General features: G+C 38.9%; 1 protein-coding gene across 1 annotated transcript in view; it reads left to right on the top strand.

Moving 5' to 3' along the window:
* COL1A2 (collagen type I alpha 2 chain) overlaps positions 1 to 23852 on the top strand; it is a 127049-nt gene that overhangs the window by 76676 nt on the left and 26521 nt on the right. The window contains exons 2-21 of the mRNA XM_077808748.1: positions 4166 to 4201; positions 6060 to 6143; positions 7820 to 7876; positions 11450 to 11494; positions 11605 to 11658; positions 11983 to 12036; positions 12419 to 12472; positions 13082 to 13135; positions 13433 to 13486; positions 15360 to 15404; positions 15701 to 15754; positions 15871 to 15915; positions 18094 to 18147; positions 20353 to 20451; positions 20554 to 20598; positions 20708 to 20806; positions 21406 to 21459; positions 21558 to 21665; positions 22621 to 22674; positions 22812 to 22910. Of these exons, the coding sequence (XP_077664874.1) occupies positions 4166 to 4201; positions 6060 to 6143; positions 7820 to 7876; positions 11450 to 11494; positions 11605 to 11658; positions 11983 to 12036; positions 12419 to 12472; positions 13082 to 13135; positions 13433 to 13486; positions 15360 to 15404; positions 15701 to 15754; positions 15871 to 15915; positions 18094 to 18147; positions 20353 to 20451; positions 20554 to 20598; positions 20708 to 20806; positions 21406 to 21459; positions 21558 to 21665; positions 22621 to 22674; positions 22812 to 22910 (1248 nt within the window). The remainder of the gene's footprint in view (positions 1 to 4165; positions 4202 to 6059; positions 6144 to 7819; positions 7877 to 11449; positions 11495 to 11604; positions 11659 to 11982; positions 12037 to 12418; positions 12473 to 13081; positions 13136 to 13432; positions 13487 to 15359; positions 15405 to 15700; positions 15755 to 15870; positions 15916 to 18093; positions 18148 to 20352; positions 20452 to 20553; positions 20599 to 20707; positions 20807 to 21405; positions 21460 to 21557; positions 21666 to 22620; positions 22675 to 22811; positions 22911 to 23852) is intronic.

The following is a 23852-nucleotide window of genomic DNA, read 5'->3' as shown; positions in this document are numbered from 1 at the left end:
GTGGATACACGGATTTTGTTGCTGCTCGCAGTAACTTCATACCTAGCAACATGTCAATGTAAGTGCTTTCGGCTTGTTTGCGGTGTGGGGAGGTCTCTTTTGGGGGGGAAGGGGTGTCCTTAGACTCCCCACTCTCCCTAGACTTCTTGTCCTTTGAGGGTGAGGAGCGGGGGGGGGGGTCTGTTAGTGTGGAGCTATACAGCCTGCATCTAATGTCATTGCCACTGAGCCAGTGCAGATTGTCCGCCCAGTTCGGATTTTCACTTTAAAAAAAAAAAAAAAACACCAAAAAACACCCCGCTCTTTTTCTGTCTGAGGATGGCAGGAGGCCAAAGAATCCCCACGCTCCCTCTTTCTCCTTAAAGAAGATGGTGTTTTCCAAAGGCGAATGGAAAGTCTTCATTTGTGAGCAGATGTTTCAACTCCTAGCAGAGGGATATTTATAGGAGGCAGAGCAATCCTCCTAGCTGCACTAAAATTATTATTGTGTAGCACTTCAGACTAACTTTTTAAAAGGTCCGTGAGGGGGAGGGGTTGGAAAGCAACAGCTTACCCTCTCCTTGCAAGAACAGTAACGTTAGGGCGTTGTACAGCTTTGTCTGGGCGGCTGCTGCTGGCTTCTGCCCAAGTGGCGCCCTCTGGAGGGAGGAAACGAGTAGTGCAGGGGACCCAGTCTCAGAGTCTGTGGAGTCGGGATGGATTTACTCTGGAAAAGAATGGAGAGTGTCTCAGTTTATTAGATCCAGCATCAAAAGGAGAAGTTATTAAAGTTCAGATCTCTCGGGGGTTGGCTGGTTGTTTTCTAGAAAATTTAAAATCGTACCTTTGGAGAAAGAAAGAAAACACTTGTTAGGAAAAAAATCTGACTGTGAAAAAATGTTTCTTGAGCTAGTGTGTAAAAAGTGAAGTAATATGCCGAGTATTGCCTTATGGAGACGCTGAGCTCTTCTCTCGCACGCTCACTTAACTCAGGAATAGTGCCCCCTTCTGGTAAACTTTAAAACCAGACTTTAGAGGTCTTAACAAGTCTTGCCTCTTAACTGAATGAGAAATTCAAGAATCCCTTTGCTTTAATGCAGCATTTGAAATTCATTTGCACATCGAACACTTGTTCCTTTACATGACTTTCTATAAAAATGAGCTGCGCGTAGAGCCCATGTGGAAGCATCTCTAGACAAATGATCTAACTGGCTAAATACATCTGTGCCAGCTGTATTCCTTCAAATGGCACATGGATGCCATAAGTAAGCTTTTGAACACAATATTCCCATAAATGTCCCCATAAATATCCAATATGTTACACACAAGCAAACTCTGTTCGTTCTACAGATGATGCTTTTACTCAATGACATCCTTTCTGATAGATGGTTGATCTGTCAAGAGCATTAAGTCAGCAATGACTTTACGATGGTGACCAGTGTTGAATAACTGATTGTCCAGAGCACAGAAAAGGACCTAAAGAAGTAAAAAGTTATCACTGTAATATCTTTACGACCATACTGGCTTCCTCTCTTCCACTATCTACTTATTATCAATTTGACCCTCACAACTCACTGGCTGAGGCTAAACATAGACATTTTTCTCCCTCTGGTGGTAAGAAGAAATAGTAACACATTTTGCAATTCCAGTAACATTCTAAGAGAGACAGAGACCTTCCAAAAATGAAGGGGATTCATGGGGGAATTCCATCATGTCAGTCAACCCTAAACTTAAGAACATATGACCTTTTCCAAAAGGATAATAAGGAGAGAATTTAACCTGAAATAATTATCATTTAACACCCAAAGTTTTACATTTTTATATTAAACTGCTAGTTTAGATAACTAGAATTCAGTTTGGTATTTGGGAGCACACCAAACTGATGTTTTAATAATATGTTTTACAAATCAATATTCTGTATATTGGATTATGCCAGTCATCTTTCTGTTAAACTGTACCAACCACTGGCATTGGTCTTGATCATAATAAATTGCCAAACTGAAAATTTAAAAGACGCACACTCAAGTTTTAAACATATCAATTCAGTGTGGTCGAAATATAGTGTAAAGTACAGATTAACTTGCTCAATTTTGAGCCAGAATAGACATGTTTTGACTAAATTGCTTGCAGTCTGCAAAAATTAAATAAAATGAGAAAAACATAATTTTATAGATTTTTCATTTGGGAGATTCAAAGCACTAAAAAGCACCCTTGAACAATTTGTTATGTAGTATTAAATAACAAAAGTGTCCATAAAGAAAGTTATTTATCATTTGATGGCTAATCTAATTACTTTCCTATACAATGTATCTGTAGTCATTGTGTTTAGAATTCTCATATCAGAAATATTGATGAGTTGAAGTAGGCCCCTCCCCCAACTTCACAAAAATGAGCTTGGAGCCATTTACAAGAAAATGGAAAATTATTCCTTTCAATCAAGATCTTTACATGCATCAGTGTTGCTGGATTTGTCCCCCTGTCTGTCTCTATGTCTCTCGCTCGCGCGCTCTCCTCTCCTTCTCCTCCCCCTTTCCCCCTCTCCCCCCCGTCCCTAGGCCCAGTTGTTATTTTGATGGGAGATTTTCCTGAGAAAGCGCTGCAGGATCAGGTCCACATAGTACATCCAAGTCTTACAATATAAAATGTAGTTCTGTATTTAATTTCCTTAGTCAATCTGTTTCTCCACATAAAATCTCAGTAATTACTACTGTAAACTAACATTTTAATAATCTTAATTAAATGTTGGGGTATTTTACAAGCATTGAAATTTAAGCTTTTTAAAGCTATTGTAACCTACAATCTATTTTTTCTTCTTTTTCCTTCTTTTTCCAGCAAATGAGGTCAGTATAATTTCATTCAATATACAATATTCACCCTTAACTAACAAGCTAGGCATCTTTTTTCTTCAGAATTGGCACTCACTTACCTTAATTCCCAAGATGATCATGGAAAAGCTAGCAATCATTAAGTGCTATAGGGACTGTCTAGAAATGTGCCCACCCCAATTTCCAAATGGGCAGGGCTTTTTTAAGAGACTGCCTTCGTAGGTGAAAATAATATAAAGAGGAAATAACATAGCTGTGACATTTGGATATTATACATGGCCCTTGGGTTGGAGATTATTATACTTTAAAGCTTAAGTATCTCTATAAATGTTGTTTAATCAAAAGGATTATCAATGAATTCAGGTGTGCTTTTATTTATACCTTGTTTGCATGCTGTGGTAAATATAAACTAGCCAATTTTATATGTAAGTTTTTAACAGATAGCTGTATGCATTAATAATCTAACATAATGTGTACAATATACATAATTTCTCCTAGATTTTAGAGCAATTTCACAAATACAGATTTTTGAGCAATTACAAAATATAGAACTTGATTTAAGAGGCTGAATCTCTGTGTTTGTATATTATAGTAATTTAATAGGGTTTGCGATAGAACTGTTATTAATTTCAGTTTTGTTATAATTCATTCCTTTTTAGGCAACTGCAGGGCGGAGGGTAAGCATTGTTATTATTATTTATTATTGTTTAAGAATTTTGATGAAATTTTCACAGACAAACTAACATTTTGTTGGATATAGGTTGAAAAGAAACATATTTAACCTATCTTTCAGACACTTGACCAATTTAGCACTTAAATTATTAGACAGTAAAAAGAAGAAAACAGCTGTTGGGCTATATTTACACTAGTGTAAACATAGATTCTGGATTTACACTGGTTTACCTGAGAGAAGAATTGTGAACACAGAGAACTAAGCTATATTCTTGAGAACATTTCAGAAAGCAATTGATGACAAATACACATTTTACACAACAGTGACACCTATTCAGGTCTATAATGATGGAGAAAATACATGTTATTTTTAGAAATAATTAACATATTAGTGCTAATTATTCAGTGTGGAGTAAAACAAAAATAAACTTTACATGGATGTGTTTCCACAGACTATTCTGTGCTTATCTAACTAAAATATTGTTATAGCCTACTCCTCCTTCTTAATAAGTTATAGGGAAAAGATCAGTTATATCTATCAAAGTAACTATAAGTGGCATATATAATATAGTAGTTTTGTCACACCTTCACAAATTGATTATTCTAAACAATGCAATTTGTTTATGTGTTCATATATTTTGCTGGAGGACTGCATGGCAAATTACATTGTTTTCTTTTTCTTTCTGCAGGGTCCCAGAGGAGACAGAGGGCCACCAGGAGAAAGGGTAAGGAACCATGATTGTTGTTCAACTATTTATGTTAGAACAATTGTCTTTGGAGGACCAGTAGGAAAGAACCAACTACATTAAAGCACAAGTAATGAAATAAATTCACTTGTGAGAGTTTTGTGTACGCACTTTTATAAAAGGTAAATTACATGGCAGACCAGATTCTGCCCCAAGTGACATTTGTGCAGCCTGGTTAAGGTGCTGGGGCTGCCCAGGTGTGAGTTCAGAACTTGGCCTAGTACCTTTGGTCAATAATCTGAAGAATAATTTCCAACTGTACACAGTGGAGGCCGGTGACATGAAAGTGGAGAAGAAAAGCTGACGCAGAAAGGTGCAGATTCAGAGCTGGTTCAAAGCATTGGGTAAAGATAAAACTATGCAAAACACTAAGCAGAATAGACAAAGCCTGCCCTGAGAAGCTTTCACTTATCGTAAATCAAATATACGTGGTGAAAAAACTTTTGTAGGCAAATGTATCTTGTGTATATTCTACTGGTCAATGAGAAGGAGGTATTCATTCATGGATTTTGTTTATGTAACTGTAAGTGAAGATAGTTACATATCTAATTACAACTTTCACATACTCCTATTTACATCCATTTTCTTTTTCTGGCTTGCTTTGGTGTCACGCAGCAGTTTTTTTGGGAGGCATATTTTTTATCTTCACAAGGTGCAGTAGTGATGGCTGTGGTTTTGCATCATTTTATATCATGGAAATGCCATGATATGGTGCATATTTCGTGTAATGATCACTTACAAGCTTTAACACCCACACTGTAAACCATTAAGAAGAATACATATACTTGTGGCTGTATATTTGCTTTACACTATTTACTTCTATCTAAATCCATTTAAGAATTATTTTCCGTATTGTAACAATATATAGTAGTGTGTGTGCGTGTGTACAGTGGTCCCAGTCTTGCTCCAGCTGAAGTCAATGGGAGTTTTACCACGGATTTCATTTGGAGAACAGTTTGGGCCCAAAATACAGAGTAAACTAAATGCTGTCCTCAATCACACCTGTAACTGAAGGCACAAAGTAGCAGGGCTGCATGGGTGTAACTGAGGATAGATTTGGCTCACAAGTTGGTTGTGCATATGCAGTTTCAAGCAATTATAGCAAATGAAGAGTATCGTCAATTGTGGTAGAGGGACAGAACAGAAAATCTTTACAGCACTCTGTTTTGCTTCTGTCATCAGATTTGTAACAATATTGGGCCAGATCCACTGCTCATGTAAATTGGTCTCATTGCATTGAGTGTAATGAAGCTATGCTGATTTACACCAGTGGAGCGTTCTGCCCAGCAAGCCGCAGCTGACTTCCCCCCAGTTTTCAGGGGCCGTTTTGTACACCCGCTCATTTGTGCCCACAGTTGTTGCATGCCCAGTTATTTGTACCTGCAGAAGACTTAATTTGTGACATTTGGGCACAAAAATAACTATGCCAGTGTCAGCTGCCCATACTCACTTTGAATATCCCCTTAGTGCTACTTAGTGTGAATAAGTATGGCAGAATCGGGCCCTGTGTATGCAAATTGCAGGTACAAAATTTGACAGTACTTCAAAATTGAACATCCCAATTTAACAGCCATTTTTGAGAGCATGGATCTAATAAAAGCTCCAAAGAGCCTCTGATGCTCTAAAACATAGTAAACGTACTCTTATGGTGAAACAATATGGCAATGGAAGTTCAGACTGTGCTAACTTTTTAGAAGTTAACAGTCAGTGTTGAAGTTGCATATATGGGAATGTTGGAGAGTATGTCCTAGCTTCTTTCTTACCTCTGATTTCACAAGTTCAGAATCTTCTTCAACTACTCCTAACATTCACTTCATTTTCATCTTTTTGACTCTAGGGTCTACCAGGTATACCAGGCAGAGATGGTGAAGATGGTCCACCAGGGCCACCAGGCCTCCCTGGTCCTCCAGGTCTTGGCGGAGTAAGACATCCAAATTTTAATTACTGAAACTGATCATCCATGCATTGTAGCATCTGTTGATTAAATATACATCTATCAGAAAATAAAGGCATTTCACTTTAGAATAGGAGAAAACATTCTGTTGGACTTGGAATGGGATGGGATTCTTAATTCCATTTCACTGAAATGTTCTTCGAGGGGTATATTTCCCATGATGAATTTGGGACCCATATAAATGTCAGTAGGGTGCTTAGCCACATGCATGAAGAGGCGAATTAACTCCTTGATTCCCTAATGCTATTTTTTTTCTTGTCTGAGCATCTCAGATCTGTGCACCCATGACATATTTTTGTTATTCAGGAATTAACTTAAATGAAATCCATACTGATTAAGCACATGGGCAAACAAGACAGCACTTTTTGCTGTTGGCTTCACATGAGGGGAAGTTAGTATTGAAACCAAGTGTAGAAATAATATAATATAATAATTTATATATAAATAAAATAAAAACGTAGTAAATGTACTATTATGGTGAAACAACATGGCAATGGAAGTTCAGACTGTGCTAACTTTTTAGAAGTTAACAGTCAGTGTTGAAGTTGCATATATGGGAATATTGGAGAGTATGTCCTAGCTTCTTTCCTTCTCACTAGCTAATAAACTATATCTTTCTTCCCTCTGAATTTTTCAGTATGAACAATATCAGTGTTTCAGAGCTTAAATGGATTGTGTCTCCTCTACCCTTTTTGCAGAAACAATGTGTGTTTCGCTTCTTCTCAGAAGGCCTTGTTATGCCGGTTTAACCTTTTGAGTACCCTACATTAAGTTCATAAGAGGCATAAGGTCTTAGAGATGACGTGTTAATGGGCAGGCACTATAAAACCCTGGGGCACCAGGGAGATTAACCCACTTTCATCTTCACTGGGAAAAGAAATGGGTTTGTTTGTTTTTTCCCTTTTAGCAGACATAAAACTGCTAAAAAATATTAAGTTAAAATTTTATTTTAAAATATTAAGTTAAAATTTTAAATATTACATTAAAATAATGGGAATTTAAAAGGAACCCAAAGCATGAAAGGAATATTTTCTATTTCATCTTGGTTTAACAGTTGGACAGAGCATTTTCTCTCTAAAAATTTCAGTAAGGAAAACATCTCCTTCTATAAAAATCTGGAAACTCATGAAGTCCACTATAGTCTTCTTGAGAATGTAGGGGCACTTCAGATCTTCTGAAAAGCTGCAGAGCCCTAGCTCACTTGCAGGTTCAAAGGGGTGGAGCATTAAGTCCAGCTGGTTGGTGCAATGATAAATGTACATAGCATCTCAAATTGAGACTTGTCCAAGATGATTTAGGTGATTTAAGAATATTTACCTCTTCTAAATGGGCATAAGTTTTATGTTCTGAATTTTCAACTCATATTATTAGTCTCTCTCAGCCACTGTTGAACAAATGTTGCTGAGAGAGTTGTGTGAAATGGCATAACTATTACTAAGGAAAATTTAATTTTTTAAATAAACACAGATGGACTCAATAAATGTTGCCATTATTATAGATTTTAAGGAAGTTAAAATAAACCATTATCCAGCAAATATAACAAAAATCAGGTGATCTGAGCATATAAAATAGATCTAAAAGACTGATAGTATTAATGAAGTTCTTATGTATAATATGAATTTCAAACATTTTCTCTCCTACAGAACTTCGCTGCTCAGTATGATCCATCTAAAGCAGCTGATTACGGCCAAGGACCCATGGTAGGCAACATTCTCCTTCATTCGACAGCTTACATCATGTTTATTAAATGTTTCATTTGGATCCTTACTACATATCTTACCTGCATTATAACTGACAACATAGTTTAAAATGGATGTGATGATCATATCATAGTCTGAGTCAGTGTAAAGTTTTTGCTGCCCTTTTGATGTGGGACCATTGAAAATGTTTGCAGTGCATTCTTAGAGCTAGACCCTCTGCAGATGTATCTCTGTGTAGTTCCTTTGACATCAGTGGAGCTGTGCCGATATAGACCAACTGAGAATCTGACCCTTATTTTGTCAGGGAAGCTCATGGTCTGATCTTAGGTAATAGTTTCATTTTATTCACTATCCTTTTCCCCATAATGAGACATAAGAAAATTGTGTTTTAAGAATGAAGAAAGTTGACAGTGAAATAAATCTCAGTCATACCAAGATAGACCTGGTAAGAGCTACCTCAGCTAATTCATCTCAGCATCATTGATATGAGAAACTTGTGGGAGCAAGTTCTACCCCCACGACTGTATGACTCCGTTGACTTCATTGGGATTGCACAGGTTTAATAAGGGCATAATTTGGTCCCTGGATTCCATTTTGAGTCATCTACTTCCAATGCTTATCACATCTAAGAGTAATTAGGCAAAACAGACATATAAAATAGCTCTCACAATACAGAGTGAATTGAGTAAAGATCAAATTGTATTTGATAAAAAACATATAGGCAAAGCCTATCCTGAGGGAGAGCCTTATCTACCTACTACTGCTAAATCTGTAGAAATGGATATTTTAGAAGTATATTTGCTTCTCCATTTGGATCATGTTGTATGTGTATGTGGATAGCAGGATATGGGCTAAATTCTGCCTTCAGTTAAATCTGTGTAACTCTATTGTAGTCAGAGGTGTAAATTAAGGTAGAACTTGTCTCTGTCTCCAGGAACAGTGACTACACACAATATCAATGTTGTCAGTGTACCTAAAATATAATCAGTGAGTTGAATTCTGCCCTATTTTACAGCTGTGCAACCCCCATTGAAGTTACTAGTGGGTGTATGGTTGTAATTCAGTGTAGAATTTGTCCCAAACTTGTTCAGCTAAACTGTTCAGTATTGGGGCTGATTGATTAGTGTTTCCATTCCTGAAAACAGCTTAGATATGAAACTTTCATAAAAAGATGTTGACACACCTGCGTGTCATAGCATTAATTACACTCATTCCCTCCATAACCAATATGTATCACTATTGTTCAGATTTCTCAGCTATATATGAACTCTATTAATAGATCATAAAAATGTACTTTGACAGCGTATAGAGAAACAAATAGCAGGGTGTCTCATAATGCTTCAGTGATAACTCTGGGGAGGGATAAAACAATTTACAGCTGAACATCTAGATGGAGGCTGTCTCTGTCCCTGGGAGGAAGAGAGAAAATGTACATGAGGATTCATTCACCCTGTGGCTGTCACTGTTGCAAAGGGCTAACAAAAGAATTTTCCACAAAGAGTGAACAAATAGAGTATATCACCCCCCATACCAGCAACACTATTGGGGCTACATGGACAAAGATGAGCCTATGCCCCCTTGTTGTTTAATACTTTTTTTCTCCTGTGACAGACCTAAATAAAAATGTAGCGCAGTGAAAATCAATCTTCATTCAAAGCTTTCCTTATCTTCAATGGGAGTTTTGAGTGCAGAAGCACTGAAAGATTGGACAGAATGGAATTTATACATATTCAAAATGAATCTGAGCTATGCCCGTGTTTACTGTACTCCTACCTCCCCCACATACCAATATATATACCAGTATATAACCAATCATGTGAGAGTAAATAACTATGGTCTCCATGAAAAGGTAACTATGGGTAAATGATGAATTTTTAATGGAAACCACTATATCTACAGGTACTGCATGAGTAAATTCTGTTAGCATGAATGGGAATAATGCACCCACATGGCAAGAAGAATGGACTCCTTAATCATATCCAAAACTTGTGTGATTTCATAGTGAGAAATCTCTTAGATCTTGAATTTTAGCAAAATCTGCTTGTAGGAAATATTGTATCTTTATTTCTAAATGCCACAGAAAAAATAGGGAAAAAATGGGAGTGTAATTCACCTTCATGCAAAGAGCCAGTGCAAGGCCCATGCATCACTCCAGTCCTACTTAGACCCTATTTTGAGGGTTTAAGCGAGACAGGTAGTCCACAGGCCTTGTTCAGGGAGTCAACATGGCAGGAATTTTACTCCAAATCATTACATCTTTTGGTAAACATATCACGTATTGTAAAATACAGTTTGTGCAGTCTCATCACCCACTAAGATTTCTCTCGATCCCATAGGATCCTTCTTCCAATAGGCATATGTTGCTTTCATTAGTTTTAATGAGGACTGTCCACATTTTTAAGAGACCCTAATTTTGCATAATCTGATGTACTGAAACGCTGCTATATATTTTTTCATCCTGCTCTCAGAATATCTAAAAATGTTCCCAGATTCGTATTTTAGATTATTATAAGGTTAATACTTAATTATTTCAGTTATGACATAAAGCACTCTAGATCCTATAAAATATGAATTTGTATGTTGGAAGTTTAGATAGATGAGTTTTGGGGTGTCTTATTTATTTGTTTCTGTGTTTGCTTTGTAATATATAAAACCATTGTTAACAGATTGCATGTTAGTCTATTAACAATCCTCTTTAAGGGCATAATTTGGCTTCGTAATATCAGTTTAGCAGAATAAACTAGTAACACTTTATGGATTGCCTTGTGAAGTTCAAAAAATGCAAAATGGAGAATTTAAATGAAAATAATTTCTCTATATCTGGCAAAATATTACATATGCAATGTATACACAGAGTCACTTTCCAAAGTGGTACACTGACAGGGATTTTGCAGTATATAGTAATAGTAACATATATAATCATTCATTATCTAGATTTTTTTTCTCTTATTGCCCTGCAATGATATCAGATTTCATTGTTCAATATCTCTTCCTTTCCTTTGAAGAGCCACTGACAAGGTCGAGAGACCCTAAAATGTAACTTTCTTTAACAAAGGCTTTTTTGTTGTTTGTTTATGACTGGGGGGATGTGCATATTAGTGTCATTATCCTTTCACACTGCCTGTTTGCTCACAAGAATAGTGCAGGCAAGCCAAGAGGAGGAATGACCGTGTGCAAGGGCACTTATATCCTCACCTACAAGCCAAAAAGAAAGTAGGAAGTCTAATGACTTGTCAGCATTGGCAGTGTGCCTTTAATAATTTCATTATATCTCATATATACTGTGCTGAGTTGGTGGTAAGCTAATAGGCGAAGAAGAGTCAGGGGACTCCTAGGTTCTATTCCCAGCTCTGCCTTTGGCTGGCTGCATGCTTGAGACAGATCACTTTAACCTCCTGTGCTTCAACTATTGCACAATGGCAGCTGTAATCCCTTCCTACTCCTCAGGAATGTTGTCAGACTTAATGAATTAATGTTTGTAACATATTTTGTGCTCCTCAAATGATAGGCGCTAGATAATGGCCAAGTATTATTATTATTATGCTAACAGGATTTTTATATATTTTTTTCTAGGGTATAATGGGACCCAGAGGCGCACCTGGAACAAGTGGACCCCCTGTAAGTGTATTCAGATTACAGCCATTGGGGTGGTGAGAAGGAGTATACGCATACAGAATATGAATAGTTTATTCTATAAGACGATATTAAGAAAACTTATTTTTTTCTAGGGTGCTCAAGGTTTCCAAGGACCTGCTGGTGAACCTGGTGAACCTGGTCAAACAGTAAGTAGATTTTTTTGCCCCTTACTGTTAATTTGAAGCGGATCTTAACTCTGAAATTTTTATATATGTGCATGTCCAGAGGAATTTGAATTTGTTGTTTCCATTTGCTCCTGTCAGAGATAGGCCTGAGCCATGAGGCTTAGACTTTCACAAGTCTAAAGTCCATAAACTACAAAATCAGCTGGCTTCCACAAAACTTGGGATGGAAGGACTCAGAACCAGGGTCCCATGTCAGGCCCATCTCTAATTCAAATTGAACATCAAAGCAACTGAGCAGTCTCACTTCAATTGTTCAACTTCATAATCCTGGTGCTTTTTTTATAGGGTCCCGTTGGTGCCCGTGGTCCAGCTGGTCCTCCTGGAAAGACTGGTGAAGATGTAAGTAGTTATTAAACACCATTCATCTTCATTAGAGTCAGATGTTCATGATTAAAATCTCTAAGTTAAACTTATCTTATTTCAGTGACACCCCTAGGTGTTCTGGTGACAATTACTCAAAAGTGTAAAACACCCACCAAAAAATGAACCACAACTCCCCAAACCATTGATTTTATAGAAATCATGTTGCATTTTTCAACATAATGTAAAACAGACAAATATTAAACCTTTCCAAATGTGACCTCAAGCCTCAAAAATACAGGAAAAGTGAAATTAAAGCAAATGTAGCATCCATGCACTGAAGATAAGCTCCAACAATTTTTAAAAAGTGGTTCCATTGCCTTTGTTTACACAACTAGTTTTCTTTTCTGTCACTTTTCAGGGTCACCCTGGAAAACCTGGAAGATCTGGTGAGAGGGGCGTTCCTGGTTCTCAGGTGAGCAATTGCCTATCATATATTAAACCAAATAATTGCCTTGTAGTTGATAAAACCTGGGGACATTTAGGAAAAGGAACATATTATCAGACTAGTAATACTGGCCTGAATGGACTACTCTGCTATTCTGCTGCCTTTCCATACCCTAAGGGATTCTTCTGTGTCTATATTCTTCTGTATGGAGCTAGAGGTTCTGTGTATCAGAAACGTTTAGGGGCTTATATTAATTTTTTTTTTGGTGGGGGCAAGGAATTGCATAGGAAGAGGAGAATGGATCCTTTAGTGTAGAAGACTACACTAGTATAGAATATATTTGGAATCCTAACAGCTATGATCTACACCCTATGCATCCCACACAAGAACTTGGCAATTGGCTGCTTCTTGTTAATAATTGTGCTTAATAGTTAAGTGCCTGCCCTGTGAAGGATAGGAATTGACAATGCTGAGTATTTCACAGGTTCAGGCTCCCAGCCTATAGCTAAAATCTTTTTCCTAATTTATTAATCTGGTCAATACATGAGTATATTTTGCAAAAGTTATCATTTTTCCCTTTAGCTATAATTGCTAATGTGAGAGACATTCCTTCACTCTCCCTCTGTTTCCTTTAAGGGTGCTCGTGGTTTCCCTGGAACTCCTGGTCTGCCTGGCTTTAAAGGAATTAGGGTGAGCATATTTCTTACCTATGTGGTCAAGCCTGAAAATATCTCAGGATATTGAAGTCCCCATAAATCTGTCACAGATTAATGTGAGAGACATTGTAAATGTATGGACTAGCAAAATGAGTCTTGTTAAACCCTTGAATGTGTCCTTGATGTAACAAAATGGAAGAAAAAACAACCATATGATTAGCATTGAGGGATAGTGGAAAGATAGACCTTCCACCTGTGAATGACAGTTTGTAGGCATGAATAAATATTGGCAAGACGATATATTTTAATAATTATTTTTTATCCAATATAGGGACACAACGGTCTGGATGGTCAAAGGGGACAAGCCGGTGCACCAGGTGTCAAGGTAAAAACTAAATCAGAATAATGGAGTTTAAAACATAGGGCGCTTACAACTTCCTCCAGAAAAATACACATGCTATTATCTCCAATTCATCTCTTACATTGTCACCTAAACATTTCTCAGGATGAAATAACTCTGACATCAGCTGACCCATGTAACAGAAATACATGTCATTTCTTAACAAGAGAGATCATGCCCGGGGCCTTGAGCTGTTACTCGCGAGAGTCGTTCTACTGAGTAAGAGCTGCAGGATTGGGCCCCTACGGGTTAGCTTTCCAGCAGTATTTAAAAAATCATGATTCTCCTTTCCCTACACCCTAAGTCCATTACAATGAAAATCTCTCCCCTTTCCGAAAAATTTTGTTGCCTTAGCCATGTATTGTGGTACTGCCTTCTGTTAGAACATTGACGATTGGTGATGTTGCTTTAATTCAGATTGTGTTGGTCTTTCTGGGCTTTTTTCTTCACAACGCCACACTTTAGCAACAGATTTAAAGAGCAATGTTGCAAAACTGAATTTAAACGTGGCAGAGAAATGGAAAATCACATAAACACAGGCATTTTTAACAACTTATTAGGTTCCCCAACTAGTCATTCTTTCTTTCCTTCATACTTTTTCTCCCTTTTCATTTCAGTCCTTCATAGCAATGTTGATAGAAACAACCAATTGGGAGCTGGGATACTTTTGCTTATTTCACACTAGAGGTTTGATTTTCACAGTTAGTAAATCAGCAACACACAAATTTCACACAAAATTCCTTTCATCACCTTTTTTCTGGGGGCCTACTAATGAATGCTGCTGATTATAGTACAGAATTCTCATATCTATCTCTATGCAGCATGCTATCTGGTTGCTGACTTCTTTAATGGCAAACTATTAGGCTATCAAAATTTCTGTTAAATACTTGCAGGTGAAAATCAGACAAAAATTGTGAAATGAATGAGAGAGCAATTATTAACACATGAGTTATGAATACTAATGACTGGAAACAGAGTAAGCCAAAATCACTAATGGTGTATCTATGCTGATTAAAGGGAAGTTACACCGGGGTTAAATTTGGCCTTGTCATTACTTTGGAGGACCCATGATTAAGGGAGAACAGATATATTCACAGGGACTAATTTACATGAATCCATGACGTATAGAATGCAGATTATAACACTGATTCATAAGGCTAAATGAGCCACTATTGGGGGAATTTTAGCTCTGCTATACATTATATTACACCTTTTTATTGTCACAAACCAAACACATCATATGGTATTACTGCATACAAATATATGTTACACTGTCAACCAGCAAAATTTATTTGTTCTCAAATTACATTGCAACAGTTCTTGCAAAACCATATTGTAGCTTCATAATACTTCTATAGAACAAAATATTAGTGCTCTAGCACAGTGATATATTCACCTATGGGACAGCATCCAGGGCAACATCTAGTGGTCAAAGGACAGAAAAAGGTGTGTTTAGTTGGATGACTCCCATACATATCTCTGATCACTGGCCTCAAGATACCAGGCACTGGGGTAATGGCTTACTTCTGGCCATTAGATGGAGTGGGCTGACCCAGCGTTTGTAATCTTGACCTAAGGCAAAAAAAAAGGAGGGGGAGCGAGGCCAAAAAAAAAAAACCTACTGAAAAATATTGATCAAATCTGGTCTTTTACTCACAGTATGGGGATGTTCTACATGTTAGATATGTAAAGTTAGGGACTTTAGGGGCAGATATGCTCTTACTGAGGACAGCGATATGATTCCCACTGAGATCAATAAGAGTAAGATCAGGCCCTTAAAATCTCTGTAGGGCCACTGAACAGTCCATTAGAAATGTAATGTAGGCCTAACCGACGAACAATTTTTTATTGTTAATAGGGTGAACCTGGTGCCCATGGTGAAAATGGTAGCCCAGGACAAGCTGTGAGTATTTGCTATTGTTCATAATGTAGAAAATTGCTAAATCTGTAAGATATTTCTCAGCTAGCTCTTCTAATGCTTGCCAATCACTGTGGTCAATTTTGTTAAAGTCAGTCATCCTAATATAACAGTGCATGTTTAACTGGAATGACATTCTTTGCCTGATCAGAATTAAAATCTGAAACCTATTCCTCTGAAGAATGTTAATACAGTGATGGAGGCAAAACTGAAGTCATGTCTTGCTCAGTGAATGTTTTGCCTCACATGTACAAAATAACTAATTAAATGTATTCTTCCAGGGTGCTCGTGGCCTCCCTGGTGAAAGAGGAAGAATAGGTTCTCCTGGACCCGTTGTAAGTGACTTCGTATCTGTATATTTTACTTACCTTAACTCATATTTACTGTGCCTTTTCAGTAGGTATTTGTTAATCCTGTGTCAGAAGTTAATTCTCATATTTTTCTCCTGTAGGGTTCTCGTGGAAGTGATGGCAGTGCTGGCCCCACAGGTCCTGCTGTAAGTTACAACTTTGGTCATTTGGGGCAGAAGGGTGGTGTTTTAAGTCTTGTAGCCATCTCCTGAATTATGCAGAATTTCCCATTGTTCAATGAGATTATCTGTGTGGCCTTTTCTGTTTATGATTGTTAACCAACAGGAAGTCAGTAAAATATGAAGTATAATGTCATTTTTAGTCACCACTTGCTGAGATTCTCAGACATCAACATTGGTAGAACATACCTGACATGTGAAAGGATCAAATTGTACTCTCATTTACTCATTTATATACCAAATGGACCAGGCAGCTGGGATTTTATTTTACTTTTCAAGGGCAAAACCAGACCATTTAAATTGTTTCAAAGGCAGTTTTTTCACACTGAAACAAATTCAGATGGGTTAGTACTGATGTAAAATCCTAACTAGTGGCTGACTTAAGTGAAATCACTCTGGATTTACACTGATGTGAGATCCAAATCAGATGTCTGTATGTGCAGAATTACTAACTTCAGCAAACCAAATTTCAATGTGTAGGTGATTTAATGTCTGATCCTCCTCAAGACTTGTTTTTTAAAAAAAACCAAGTGCTTTTCTGCTTCCATTCTTCATGCCTCTCAAAATTAAAAACACTCCAAACGTCAAGATGATGGAAGTTCAGCAAATGGCTACTTTTCATGCATATTACTTCTGATATGGATTTTTAGCACACATTACAGGGGTTTTTTTAAAGTTAGCAGATACAACCATTGTGGTTATTACTTCTGGGTTAAAAATCATAGAAAAGCGGGGTCACGGTGGTTCCTTCAGTTATATAGTACACTGGATAGAAATAATCTACCAAATTCTCCTCTCAGTTACACCCCATGACTTCATTTGGATCTAGGGGGGTTGTTGCTGTTGATGAGTTACTCCAGTGTAATTGAGAGAAGGTCTTAGCCCAATAGAAACAGAATGAGATGATGATGGTACCAATAATCGGTGAATCATAGTTATGCTTTCCCTTAATAATTTAAGAAAAAATAACACTTTTTTGTGTCGCAAAGAAGAACAAAATAAAATGAAGGCTATAAATCCACAAAAACGAAGAGATTTAGTGCTATCCCTAACTCATCCAGTTGTGTCTAGGTACTGTATGCCAGAATATTTGTCCCATAATAATTCCAAGCATCAAGTCTCACAGCAGCACCTAGATATGACAGGGCCAGTGGAACGGCAGGTTACTGCTGAAATATCTTTGCTTTTGCCATTTTTAAAGACAGAGCCACTTTAGTTGAATAAAGATGTTTATGTTAATATCATCCTGAGAGTCTATGTCACAAATATAATACAATTTGCCACCCCTAGGCCACACCCCAGTTCTGTATTGTATTCAGTGAAGCAGAGACTGAAAGAGTTGAATGGCTAAAGTGCTGCATAACTGTTTAAATATGGTAACCCACAGTGAGTAGTGCCAACTGGGGATTGCCATGGTTACAGAGCATAAGTTGTCTCCTATTCATCACAATGGAAGCGAAGTCGCCTATTGCCTCATCCACCCACAAATCCTGGTTTCCTTTTGGAGGTGATCATGGTAACTATTGTACAGTCCGTTCACATCTTAGGGTCAAATCCTGCCCTCTGCTCCCCTATGGCCAGATCCATCACCTATTGAAGACAATGGAAGGACTCACATTGACTTCAGTGAGAGTTGCTTCAGGCACTAGAGTGCAAGGTAATGCAAAGAGCTGAGGGAACCTTTCCCTCTCCCATGCAAGCAGTTGGCCAGTTGCCCTACACAACACACATGCCTCGTGCACTGGGGTGTACAGTTGATAAGCATCTGCAGCAAGGAGTAGCTGGTGCACTGCTCCTGGCCAGAATAACATGCTCCCCCTTTGTTTTTTGTGATAGTTTGCTGTGAGGCATCCTGCCTGGCACTAGCAGATGGCTGCCTCTGCCCATCCTGTACTTTCCTGCCCTGCTCATGTGTTTTGGTTCTAGGACAGGAGTCTTTGCTCATTTATAAAGTCTTAATCCACACTGCAAATATTATTCAGTATCAATCCTATTTCTAATTGTCACTTCTGAGATTCAGAAGATGTATTGATAAGTAATTGATCAGATAGATACATTTGTATTTTGCCATATATTTATTTCAGCAACTAAGGTGCCTGTGTTTTCAGTAATCTTTCTAAACACTTTGTCTCTTTCATTTTGTAGGGCCCCATTGGTGCTGCTGGTCCTCCAGGTTTCCCAGGTGCTCCTGGTGCTAAGGTATGAATATCTTCTTTTAGAGGAAGGTGAAATGTACCATCTAATTCTTATGCACAGCAAAATGTGCGCTCACATCTGACACTGCAGTGCTTTCAAACCAAACATTATTGTTACAGGTCAGAATGAGGAAAAACCCTAACCCTAATATTTGGAAATATTATCACATATATACATAAGTAACATTTTGAAATATGGCAGCTTTTCCACACAGCTAGACTATTTTAATTTATTTTTTCCTCAATAATCCCAGGGAATGTTTGCCCCAAATGATCATAGGGAGCATGTTCCCAAAAGGATTACATAAAATATGTCGATTGCATATAGGATTGTAAAGTCCAGCTGTGGGCTCTCTGGTACAAATCTGTTCCATATTCAGCACTCAAACTGATTGCCGCATTGGCATTGATGTAAACTGAACTTCTTGGAGCAGAATGAATGCAGAATAATCACTAAAGGAAATGCCAGTAAGAGACTCACACTCTGGATCTGAGAGCAGGATTTCCTCTATAGTTAATAATAGATTAGATGAAATCTGAATCTAAGAAATGAACAGATAAAGGCACTTACGGAGATATAGAGCCTGGTTCATCAGTGCTTCACTCCTGTTGCAGTTATGTATACCTCTGACAAGTGGAGGTGAAACATGCCAAATCAGCATGGTAGCATTTTACACCCACTTTATACAGGTATGAAAAACTACACAAGGTGCAGATTGGTGGTGAATCAGGGTCCTCATTTCCTGAGTTCCAAAAATTACTATGAAGAACCTACAATTAAAAATAATTATAGTTTTACTTTAACCCTCAAGTAAATAACTTGTCCCCATTGCAGACTGTAGGTTGGATAATCCATTTGCTGTAGTTCAGATCTTGAAGTTCTTATTGAGTTAAAACTCCCATTAAATAAAACGGGATTTTTTGATGGAGAAAGAATGGCAGGATTTAGACCAGCGAGTCAAGTTATGCCCCATTTGGGAGCTGATTTGACAACTTGCCAAGAGGCCAAGGGCTACACTGGTTTTGAATAAGCTAGATTAGTTTGCTGGTGCTATCCTCCTCCTTAATACAGATGTGCTTCCCATGAAGACTACATGTCGTAGCAGACAAATCTATCTTGATTCATATTTAGATCAGAATAATGGAGAATTATTTGCTGGGATCCTTAGTCTTTGCAAACTGAAACACTGTATTGAAGATGAAGATACACGCAGGCCACATTCTTGATAGAAGGCAGTAGCTTTAGAAACCAAAGAAAACCTTACCCAGAGTGTATCCAGTAATAGCAGAGAGTTTGTACAGTCAGTTGATGAAAACATAAGTAATCAGAACAATTATGGGTCCGAGGGCTGAGTTTTAAAGATTCTGTCTCAGCTAAGATAGCCTCTAATTCTGATGTACCGTTAAAAAAAAGAAAAAGGTAAGATCCCATAAAAAGGTGTAATTGATACCCTGCCAGTAGCTTATTATAAGTTCAGATGCCAAAAATTAAATTGGACATCCAGTGCCTGGAGGCACTTTGAGACCAATTCACGGTTGTTCTGCACCTTGTGTCATTATTTGCAATAGTGCAAACTGACTCTGCAGTTGACCTGCTGTAATAACATATGGTCTTGGGTAATAACATATGGTCTGATTTTTCAGCGGTGCTGGGGACCCACCGCTCCCATGTAAGCCACTGACTTCCATGGGAACTACATAGGCTTCCAAGGCTCAGTGTCCCTGAAAATGGGTATAAAAGCTATGTCTACACCGTGACCTAGGGGTGTGATTCCCCAGATCGTATACATTGCTCAGGTTAGTTCTCATTGAACTAGCACAAGTATAAATAGCAGGGGTAGAGGCAATGGAGCCACAGCTGAGCCGTGCCGAGTACACACCCACCCACCTAACACCAGTGGTTATGTCTTTGGCATGGCTCAGCCACACCTCTACTGCCACTACTCCTGTTACCATGGCTACAGTGCTAGTGAGACTCACGCTGGCTGTCATCGAGTACATGTACACGAGTTGGGGAATCACACTGCAGCTCATAGTGTAAACGTAGCCTCGGTTTCTTCACATCTCACACAGCAATAACAAATGCCAGCATTTATTATTAATCTCAGGTTGCGGTGGTGTGGGTAGTGTATGCTGAGAGACACCGTGCTGTGGTCTATCACTGCACTGTGCTTGTAGCTGAAAGGTCTGAGACCGTTTTCTCAAATAGGGTGATATTGGATCTGCTGGTGCTGTCGGTCCCAGTGGTCCTGCTGGTCCAAGAGGTGAGCCTGGACTTCCTGGTGCTTCTGGCCCTGTTGGCCCTGCAGTAAGTTAGCTTCAACCTTGCTATCAGCAAATGTGAATTCTTGGAGCTCGGGGAAGTAAGCAGAAGATTATATTAACCAATACCTTTTGTCTTCCTTATTAGGGCAACCCTGGTGCTAATGGCATTGCTGGTGCTAAAGGTGCAGCTGTGAGTATCTCTAAATTCAAGCTGAGTTGCTTCAGAAAGCATGTTTCAATTAAAGTGACAAAGAAGATAATGAGATTGTTATGTTCTTTCTTTCTTTTTTGCTTAACAGGGTCTTCCTGGCGTTGCTGGTGCTCCTGGTTTGCCTGGTCCTCGTGGTATTCCTGGACCTGCTGGCCCAGCTGGTGCAGCTGGTGCTAGAGGACTTGCTGTAAGTGGCATAGTCTATAGTGTCTCTCTATTTTATAATGGCCAAAGTATCCACACTTGTAAAACCTGCTGGATATATTTTATCTCTAATGGCAAACATTTTAGTTTTTCTTTCCAAGGCATTTCAAGTTACACATAGCAGCTCACTTCCACATTTTGCCACCGCTTGGCTTATTGTGACTTAAGAATTCATATGTCGCACATCCTTCGGGTGTGATGACCATAAAGCTCAGTAGTTCTTGCACACTAATGCTATCCAAGCTTGTGTAAGGCAGAAAGATACAACAACAGTCTTAATGCCAGGCCCTCGGCTGGTATAATGCCAACTGAGGAGCAGGCCCTGAATGCTTTAGGTCAATTGATGTTATTTTAAATTATCTTTTAACATATTGTTTTCTATGAATGTTCCATGTCTGTTAAACCAAAAAAGTCCATTTGACACATACCAGGAATGGCCCCTGATTGTCTATCAAAATAGAACGATGCAGGATACTCCCGTTAGATTATTAAATAGTTCTTTGCTGCATAGAAAGCTTGCACAGGTGGAAGAAAGTAGTTTTTTAGGGTGTTTAATTCTGTGACCTCTTTGCTTGACTTTAGGGTGAGCCTGGACCTGCTGGATCCAAGGGAGAATCTGGTAACAAGGGTGAACCTGTGAGTATGGTAGCACATGAAACATGTTTCAGTGAATTAATTTTAGTGTAGCCTGTCGCATAAGATTCTGATCTTTTTCTCTATTCACATTGAAACAGGGTGCTGCTGGTCCACCGGGTCCCGCTGGTCCAAATGGTGAGGAAGGCAAGAGAGGCACTACTGGTGAAGCTGGTGCTACCGGCCCCCCTGGTGCAGCAGGTCTAAGAGTAGGTTCTCCTTGCACATTTCAGCCATAAGCAAATAAGAAGGGAAATGACACAGCAAAACTAGAACAACAAATACAAATAAAGAAATGGGGAGTCATTAATGCTGCTATCCGTACTATTCCGGCTAAGTCGAGCCCCCTAGGAATGTGCCCGTTGAACAGATATTGTATCCAGTGATCTGAGCCATTTTTGCATAGTACATATTAATGCTGAAAATTATACTTGTCCTCAAAGTATATGTTTATGGTTGGTTTCAGTTATTGTTGTTTGTTAAATATTTATTGTTTTTAGAGCCCCACAAATGCACTTAGCCCTTTAAAAACCCATTGATACACATAAATGTAGTTGAAAGCCAGGGGCTCGATCCTGCAAGGCTGGTGAGTATCTCTGACAAGGTGCAGACGGCACCTCCAGCTGGAGGGGAACAAGGCCAGCTTCCTCGAGGAGGCACTCAGCCCCTCATAGGATCAGGCGCTCACCCGGAGAGGAAAGAAAACGGAATGATAATCCCATATGTGTTTCAGATGAAGATTAGTGGTTGGCTATAGACAGAAAGGCCCCGATATTGCAATCTGAGCTGCACGGGCAGTTCCTTGTACTCACGTGGAACCTCCCAGGTGTCAGTAAGGCTCTGCATGGGTGCAAGGGCCCACCTGCATGGATCAGATTAGAGGATCATGGCCAAAGTTTGGCCCCAGATCCAGAGCTGAATTTTACCAAAGACTGAGGGTGCTCAGACCAAAAGTTCTGATTCCACCCATTAGAGCTCTGGGAAGACACAAAGTCTGGATCTCTCTCAGGATCCAGATTTCCCCACAATTGAGGGTGCTCAGATCCAGACTCATCTGAGATACCAGCAGTTCTGGTTTGCATTCTGAGTTTTAGCAAACTCTGCCTTAGCATGTGACTTAATCTCTTTTCCATTCTTAATCTGTTTTGTGTTTGTTATTCGTAGGGCGTTCCTGGGTCTCGTGGTCTCCCTGGATCTGATGGCAGAACTGGTGGTATGGTGAGTTTTTGTACAATTTACTTCTAGTCAAGTAGTGTAATGCAGGATTTCTTTATTTATATATATGGATGATACTTATGGCTAATTGTCTCTGCCTTGGTTTTAATTTTTTTTTATAATTTTTTTTTTTTTTGTAGGGACCTGCTGGAAGCCGTGGTGCTCCTGGTCCCGCTGGTGCTAGGGGTCCTGGCGGTGATACTGGTCGCCCTGGTGAGCCTGGCCTCCTTGGTCCAAGAGTAAGTCTGAACTCAGTAGCTTTGCTGGAGAATTGCAAAAAGGGAAATGACTTTCATTTTATGGGATAAAACTATTCAAAACTTAGAGGATATATTTGTCCATTATCACAGAGGATAACTGGCCAATTTCCATCAGCCTGTCATTATAAGATCTCTTGGTATTATGAGTGCTTTCTTCAACAAAGTTATTAAACAATATCAAAACATTTAATGAAATTAAGCATTATTATATAGTGCTATCATGGTAGCAACTAAGGGCCCCAATCATGGACCAGGACTCCATTGTGCTAGGCACTGTACAAACACAGAACAAAGAGATGGTCCCTATCCCAAAGGTGATTCCACTGATTATTACTAAGGCTACGTTTATGTCACTGAATCCAGAATCCATGACTTCCAGAGACCTCAGTGACATTTTCTGCTTCAGCCCCTGGGGCCATGGGATTGGAGCCGGCAGCCAGCGGGGCCCTGGCAGGGTTCCAGTGATGGGCGACAGCCTCTTCAGAGTCCCCTGACAGCCTCCTCAGGGGGCCCTCCTCAGGGTTCCAGTGACAGATGACAGCCTCCTATATGTGGGAGGGAAGGAAGAGGGGGTTTCCTGCAGCTCCCAGTCATCATGATGGCAGGAGACACTATGGAGCTGCAGCAGCAAAAGTCACAAACAGGTCACGGCTTCTGTGAATTTTTGTCTATTGCCCATGACCTGTACGTGACTTATACTAAAAATAAACATGACAAAATCTTAGCCTTAATTATTACTTATACAATGTGGTAATTATGATCATAGTTGAAATTTGTGTGTCTGTTGCAGTGTTCTCTAAGCCACATTGGCCCATCTTCCTATTCACGTTAACTGAAAAAACAATAAATCTTGTCCATAAATTCACATGAGTTGATAGGTTATCTAGAACTCAATCCTGATCCCATTAAAGTCAGTAGCAA

Source organism: Eretmochelys imbricata, chromosome 2, assembly GCF_965152235.1.
Source record: "Eretmochelys imbricata isolate rEreImb1 chromosome 2, rEreImb1.hap1, whole genome shotgun sequence".
In the NCBI taxonomy this organism is placed as follows: Eukaryota; Metazoa; Chordata; order Testudines; family Cheloniidae; genus Eretmochelys; species Eretmochelys imbricata.
This window is presented reverse-complemented; position numbering and strand designations above follow the sequence as displayed.